The sequence below is a fragment of the Sebastes fasciatus genome, chromosome 19, assembly GCF_043250625.1.
Source record: "Sebastes fasciatus isolate fSebFas1 chromosome 19, fSebFas1.pri, whole genome shotgun sequence".
In the NCBI taxonomy this organism is placed as follows: domain Eukaryota; kingdom Metazoa; phylum Chordata; class Actinopteri; order Perciformes; family Sebastidae; genus Sebastes; species Sebastes fasciatus.
In genome coordinates, this window is record NC_133813.1 from 6,085,787 (window position 1) to 6,094,036 (window position 8,250).

Below are 8,250 nucleotides of genomic sequence, written 5' to 3' on the forward strand. Positions count from 1 at the left end.
TGGAGCTAAGCACAACCGAACACCGAATGATAGTACGTGTCCACAGGGGCGTTTTTTATCGCGAGGGAACGCCTCGTTCCAAGCATTGGATGCTTGATGGGCTGCTACCAGACGCAAGGCACTCGGCACCTGATTGGACGAACGTTTTCCCTCGTGGGATGCTGCTCCCAGCTTGAAAATCGGAAACAATATGGCGACTCGTCTGGAAACGTTCTTCTCTTAGTTCACGAAAATAGTTCACCGAAATGTGTTTCTGAAAACATTTGAAATAAGAAATAAGCCATGCAGTTGCTGAATCTCTCTTTATTCTGGATTGACAACGCTTAGTTTAAAAGTTTCTGGGGAGTTTCCAGAGGCGGCGAATCGTGTCGGATGCCCGTGATTTACATAAAGTAGCCTCGACCTCAACTTTATGCAAATGAGGAGCGGGCCATGTGACGGTTCGTCTCTTGAATCGCACCGCCACACTGCCAGAATGCATTGCACGGCTGCAGCGTGGAAAGGACGGAGCCTGTGGACACGTAGAGCCACGCTGCTAAAAATATAGGCCTCATAAGTGTGTCTCCTGTATGAGTGGTGCAGATCACAGTTAAAACAGTGTAACAAGAACTCACACAAAAGCAGCAAATGGCCAGCAACAGTTGAACAGAACTAAACTGGATGTATAGCTGAAGATCACTTGCTGCTATGGAGATGGTTTTGGGAAAGAGGAAACAGATGAAGGGTTTTATCTGTGTAGATGACAGGTACTTCTCTGGGCTGGGGTTTGCTTCTCATTCCTCTGAAGACATCATGACATGTAGACTGAAGGAATGTCAGGCTGTTCAGATTAAATTACCTCCAGAACAGAACCTCACCAAATATAGCAGCGATGTTTTTCTAGCACTCAGGAACGGAGACCCCCTGAGAACGTGAAACGACATTTATCCCAATCTGACATGGCATTTACCCCAAACAAACCCTGAGGCTGAGTGTCATCACATCAGTCAGAGAGAGCACCATAATAATCCCTTTGGAGCCGGTTCACAGTGTGCCCTTCTGTGGCTCAAACCTGGCACAGTTTAGAGCATCATTCTGCATCCCGGCCTCTCATCCATACTGATAATCAACAGTGTTGTTTCTATGGCGAAGAAACTGAGAGGCCATTTGCATGCAGGCGGCTGCAGTCGGAGGCCCATCTGTCCGTTGGAGCGCTTTCTAATTTATGTTAGTTGTTGTTGTCATAGTTGTCAACTCCCCCCCACCAACACCACCACACACACTCACACACACACACACACACACACACACACACACACACACACACACACTCACACACTCCTCTTCAATAGAAGTGACAGCGGATGAGCTCTGGAACTAAAAGAGCAATCCATCATCGGAGTAAAGCTCCAGTTTGACAACACCCACAGACTGTTGTTAGACTGACGACAGTGAAACTATGAGCCTGAGGTGCTCCTTGACAAATACATGCACATGCAATTTATACATATTCATAAATGCCTTTTTCAAAAAAATGTTCTTGCCGTATTATTTCTATTTTGTCTGATGCTATTCCTTAAGTTAGAATTGATAAAATATTCCGTCAGAGGGTCAACCCAAAAATTCCATACAACATGGGACCCTTTAGTATCTTATTTCGAAAGGCTTAAGACCGTTAATTTTATTCGTCATGATTAGCCCACCACAGGAACCGCTCATTGAGCGCTCCACACACTAGAATGTAGTGTTAATAACTGATTGTAAATAAGCCTATATACTTCAACATCCACAAATTTGTTTCTATTTCAAAGCGTGTATATTTATCTTTTCCTATGCAAAATGTTGAATTATATGTATGTTTTATTTTATTAATTATATTTTGTGTTTGCTGGCTTTTTTTATTTTGTATTTATTTGTATTTTATTTTTGTTATTTACAATACATTTTTTTTATTTATTTATTATACATATATATATATATATATATATATATATATATATTATTTTTTTATCTTACTACTCAATTTTGAACCATCATTCCCTGTGTAGATATGTTATTATACATTATTTTGTCTAGGCACTGGGGTGTTGGGAGAAAGTGAAACTGCTTTATGTTAAATATCTGTGAATGTTCTTTTTATTAAATAAAATTATAAAAAACAAAAAACACTAAAAAGCCAACATTTTCCTGAATGAGTCTTTGAAAAAGCAAATTGCATATATTAGGAATGTTTCACTTCAAACAACCCATTTCAGGTTACTAATTTTAGTTATTTATGAATTACATGAAAGATGATGAAAAAAGTAAGATTTCTACAAATACCTTTAGTTTTATTTCAGGCCGTTTTTTTTCATATGAGCTAGAACAATACATAGAAATGAATAGATCTCAATAATCTATTTAGCTTTGATGAAGGAAAATATAAAGCCTTGTTTGAGTTTTTAAAAGAAACTGCCTTAATGAAGAGAATTTTATTTTATTTATTTATTTAGTTGCCTTTTATTTTATCTTATTTTCTGTTATAGCCCTAACAAAATATGTATATCCACTATTTAATGATACAGTAACATGATGCTGCCACCTACTGGAGGCATTTCATCAATGTGTGATGGATACAGTCCTCTTCATGTTATTCTTATTATGCAGAGTGGACTTTGTCGGTGTTATATATATATATATATATATATATATATATATATATTTGTGTATATATATTTGTATATATATATATATATATATATATATATATTACTGATGCATTAAAGTTTGGAGCTAGTCAAGGTGGATGAAATTCTAGATACTTCTGTTAGTTTAATGACTAACAATGCAACATATGCTCACCTACACAGGTGTTTTCACAGGGCATATTAGAACCCCTTAATAATAATAATAATAATAATACATATTTTAACATTTCAGGGAGAGCTGACAAGAAAGCTAAAAAAAATTATATTTTCAATCCCTATTATCATTTAGTTACAGGGATGTTCTACCCGTTCCTAACATCACCATCTAGCTCCCTGGAGTTTCAAAACTGAGCAGACAAATGCTGCTGTTACACTTCATGTTTCTTTGAAACAAATATACAGAAACACCAGCTCACATAAACCCCCAGTTTATACCATGATCACTCAAAGCCACAGTCAAAATCATTGAGTAATAACCATTTTATTCTGGTTATGTCACTTCTGGCCATGTGTGTGCTATCCTTGTAAAATGGTTTAAATAAAAGTTTCTCAATTTCTTTATATAAATAAAAAACTCAAAATACTGCACAGCCTTTAAAGAGACCGCTAGCGGTTAAAACGATGATAAATCATGTGTGGAAATGTACAAAACTAAAACGCCAGAATAACTCACAAACGAATCAAAACTAACGGGAGGCCTTGTTTAATCAAGGTGACCAAACCAACACACCAAAGCCATGTCGGCAACACTTCATTTTACAGGTCCGCAAATTTCATGGTAATTAGGTGATAATTAGCAAGTATGCTAAAATAGTATATAATGGTTAATAGGGCCCTTAGGCTTGAGAAGCGGCTGTGCGCTGCTCTTCATCAGAGGTGGAAAACTAATAGAAGACACTTCTGATCAGACACAAATCTCACCATTGTGTGACTTATTATCTACACAAATGTAACCTGGTAGCTAATGTCATGATTCAGGGATTTTTTAAGAAATTTCAAAGAAGTTATTTGCTAATTATCATCTATTTATCAGCAGGCATGGAAATAAAGCATATCAATCAACTTTGTATTCTTTTCCTGGAAATGTTTAGGTAAATATTGGGGTAATTTGGCAGTAATTCCAAAGAAATTTCAAATAGGTTACCTGCTAATTATTACCTAATTACCATGAAATTTGTGGACCTGTAACATCAGTCTTATTATCACCTGGAAAACGCACAACATAATGCCTTGCCTTGCAGATGGCTCTGCATAACTTTGAACATAACAGTCGTGTCCTTGGTCAACATGAACAACCTGCATCCTCTTCCATGAACTCACACCGAGCAGTGGTCATACAAAAACGGTACAGATCTCCAGGTAACGTCCACCAACACGCAACCATAACAGGAATGTGTAGCTTTCCTCAATATTAGGCCGGTTGGGAAATTGAAGTTTGAGGCTAAATAAAAAGCCCAACCAGGCAAACTAGCGTCCATAAAGCTGTAGAACCTCTAAAACACTCGATCAAACTCAGTCTGACTGGTGGTGGCCGGGTTTCTGTTCTGGTTGGGCTGCTGCTGCGGCATGTGTCCTCTCCGTCTGGGTGGAGCCAGATATTCAAACATGGAGGTGTTGTGAGTGGAGAGCATGTTCTTCAGGTCCGACGGCATGGGGTCGGACCAGAAGAAGTCGTGGTTGAGGGCGTCGTCGCTGTCTGTGCGTTGTGCCGGGTCCAGGACCAGGAGTTTATCTATCAGATCCAGGGCGTACGGGTCTTTGACGTAGGCTTTGAGACGATCCTTTACTTTCCTCTTTTGGCCTTTAGGCAGCTCCATTTTCTGGTAAAGTTCATACTTCTTATCCACGCCAGGCCACACCTGATAGAAAGAGAAAATGTTCATGATCCAGTTAACAGAAGTGTGTCACCAAGTCATGAAACTTCAGATGTTCCTGTAATGATGTTATCTTACCTCAGCAGTGATGGAGCCACAGAGCTGGCTGATGAGAGTGAGTTGATGCTGCTCAGTGTTGCCTTGCATTATGGGACTTCTGGTCCACATCTCTGCCATGATGCAGCCTGCTCCCCACAGGTCAATGGGGGGGCCGTAGTCTCGCTCACCTATCGAAAAATAAATAAACAGATAGATAAATAATTAATTCGTGAGGCACTTTGTAAACTCAGCATCAATGAGTGCTATAAATCATTACTGAATTTTTGTCTTCCTTTTTTTAACACTTAAAGCTTGACTTTTATGGTCGTCTCTTACCTAACAGCAGCTCTGGAGGTCTGTACCAGAGTGTGACCACGCGGTTGGTGTAGCGGTTACCCTGGCTGTTTTTAGCCAGGCTGAAGGCTCGAGCCAAACCAAAGTCAGCCAGCTTCAGGACACCGTCTCTGGTGATGAGCACGTTGGCTGCCTTCATATCTCTGTGAAGGATCTGTTCCAAGAGAAGGCAATGATATTTCACATAAATTTCTGTTTTAGATCTTAAATCTGTCAAAAGAACCAGGGGACGGTCATCTTTATTGATTCCTCACCTTGTTTCTGTGGATGTAGTACAATCCATTGAGCAGCATCTGCATGACCTTCTTGATCTCTGCCAGGGTGAACTTCACATTGGCGTTGCTCAACAGTCCGGCCAGGTCATGCTCACAGAAGTCAAACACCAGGTAGATGCTGCCTTTGTATCTGTTGAATTGAGTAGCTTCAAGAACAATGGCAGGGGAAAAAAGAAGAAAGATTGAAAACATGTACCAACAAACTACTTTTACACACAATATTTTTCCTGCTCTTGTCACTTGAGAATGAGTGACCTAAAATTAAAAGCACACAAACCCAGATGAAGACAGAAATGGATTCTTATGGCAAATTTATAGACTGGATACTTTTGACACCAACCTTTGGTTCTGCAGATCTCAATCAGATTGACCACATTCTCATGTTTGAGCAGCTGCAGTATCTTGATCTCTCTCAGAGCTGTGATTGGGAACTGAAACGAAGCAGCCAGAGGAAACTCTCATAATGAACGTGTAGAAACACTGATGCACTAATATCAATTCAGCAGGTTGTCAATAGGTTCAGAGTTTATTAAACCTGCTTTCTGAAACAGAGCACTGGTGGTTTGTTTACAACCTGTCTGTCTTGACTGCTAAGTCCACAACTGTTGATGTTGAGTCCACGTAAACAACAGTTACAAAAGTGCAACATAGGTGTCCCAATCATATGGACATTCAGCATATCAGGCTAGGAAATTAATAATTAGACTCTGAATGGTCTCTTACCCCTTCTTTCTCATTTTCCATCAGAACTTTCTTCAGTGCGACCTTTTTCCCAGTCTGTCTGTGCTTTGCTTTGAACACCTCCCTGTGAAGCATGAAGTGAATATTACAACAAATACAACACTTTTACTCTGCTAACAACTGGACTTTGAACACTCACAAAGAAAGAAAACCAAGTGGTAACTATTAACTACATTATTTCTAGTTAAACATATTATACTCAGAGTCAATTACACTTCTTGTATGAGTAAATACATTTCTCCTATGTTGATTTGGGAAATCATACAGTGTATATAAACTACAGACCACAACGTCCCTCTATTAACTAATCAGATCAATCCGCTCAAACACACAAACAGATTTAAAAACAGCGTCTCCTTTGTCTGCGTTGAACACGTGCAGTGTAAATGTGCAATAACACGTTGGTCACTTTTGCAGTGTAAATACTGTAAATCTACTGTTACGAATATGTGCAATAACATGCTGATCACTCTGTGCAATAATTATATAATTATCTGACGGACACTTTGTGCAATAATCTAGTAAAACTGTCATCTCATCAATATACATATTGTATTTTTATATTTTATATTGTATTATCTTCTTTTTATATATTTATATTGCACTCTTTTTTTTATTGTATTATCTTTTTTAGCCCCTATGGGATTGTCACAATCTAATTTCGTTGTACTTACAATGACAACAAAGGGCTTGATTGATTGATTGATTGATTGATTGATGTACAATCCACTCGGCAGCATCTATGTGTGCAGGTTATAGGTTCTGTGACTATGTAAGCTACATTTTCAACAAGTCACCTGAACATATAACAAACCTGGTGGTCTTGAAATCGACTTTGGAACAGTTGCCCACACGTTGAAAAACACAATTGTCCATGTTTACCTACTTAACGTTAGTTAATCATAGCTAATGTTAGCTAAGCAAAGCTAGTTAGCCACACAAAACTCACTCACATATACAGCCACATGACAACATGTTTGTGTAAAGACTCACCCAAATGTTCCTTGTCCTATTTTGGCCATCTTTTCGTATTTGGAGAACTCATCACAGAAAGGAAACTCGACTCCATCGTAGTACTTCGACATGATGGCGGCCTCTCGGTCCGGCCTGGAAGACACATTTCAGCTCATTATAGGACATTAATGTTAAAAACACAAAGGTCTGTCTGTAGATCATGTCCTAAGGTAACTTATTTGATAAAAATCAAAGTGTTTTATAGGTTAAATTGTTAGATATTCTTACTTTTCAGCCGTGCTGCCGGCGTTGCTTGTTTTCTCTCGCTGCATCTTTCTTCTTCCGGTTCCGAACAGTCTGTGACCCGGATATTTTCATTAGGAGCACCAGAGGACACAGAGGCACATGTTTTTTTTTTAGATTACCTGTCTCATGTACTACTGTCAGGATATAGCGACCGTTTTATAAAAATAACTTTTTTTTTAAATTTGCTAAATTTTTCACTGCAGCTTCAAGTACACTGTTATATCAAATAAAAACAAATAAATGAAAATAAGACTAGAATTATACCGGTAATTAAAGGTCCCATATCATGCTCATTTTCAGGTTCATACTTGTATTTTGTGTTTCTACTAGAACATGTTTACATGCTGTATTGTTAAAAAAAAACTTTATTTTCCTCATTCTGTCTTCCTGAATATGCCTGTATTCACCCTCTGTTTGAAACGCTCCGTTTTAGTGCATTTCATCGGAATTGCGTTGCTAGGCAACAGCTTGGGTCCATGTTTACTTCCTGTCAGCTGACGTCATTCACATACAATGCAACAGGAAATAAACTGGGACACATTTAGAATGTTTATGTTTAAAACCGTGTAATGGTCTAAATATTGTACATCACAAATGGACCGAAAATTCTAACGGCTTGTTTCAAACGCACAATTTCTGAATACGGACTGTGTGTATTTCTCCGTATATTGAGCGTTTTGATAGTTTAACAGTATTTATGTAGCACTTAAACCTGCTTTATGATATAAAAGACCTGAAAATCTCACTTTCCACAATACGGGACCTTTAAGCACACTGTTGTATCTTACAAATATTATTGACGGACTGTATACACTATGTTCACCCATTCACTCTGTATCTTTTATATCTCTATTATTGTTTTTATAATTTTTCTATACCTTTACCTCTCCTGTGTTACACTCTGTTGGCTGATGTTGCTGCTTTGACACCTGAATTTCCCTCCGGGGATTAATAAAGGTTCATCATATTTTATCTTATCATTTTAGCTGACAGGAAGTAAACATGGACCCAAACTGTTGCCAGGTAAAGCAATTCAGTTTC

At 38.3% G+C, this 8,250-nt stretch overlaps 1 protein-coding gene across 1 annotated transcript; it reads right to left on the reverse strand.

Annotated features, from left to right (window-relative positions):
- Window positions 1-3,363: 3,363 nt before the first annotated feature.
- cdk9 (cyclin-dependent kinase 9 (CDC2-related kinase)) lies at window positions 3,364-7,268 on the reverse strand. The gene is made up of 8 exons (XM_074617736.1): window positions 7,192-7,268; window positions 6,943-7,056; window positions 5,932-6,013; window positions 5,549-5,639; window positions 5,188-5,354; window positions 4,916-5,087; window positions 4,619-4,767; window positions 3,364-4,525 (listed from the first exon to the last, which is right to left on the reverse strand). Exons 1-8 carry the CDS (start codon window positions 7,233-7,235, stop codon window positions 4,160-4,162), a joined length of 1,185 nt encoding a protein of 394 aa, XP_074473837.1. The 5' UTR covers window positions 7,236-7,268; the 3' UTR covers window positions 3,364-4,159.
- Between the last annotated feature and the right edge of the window lie 982 nt (window positions 7,269-8,250).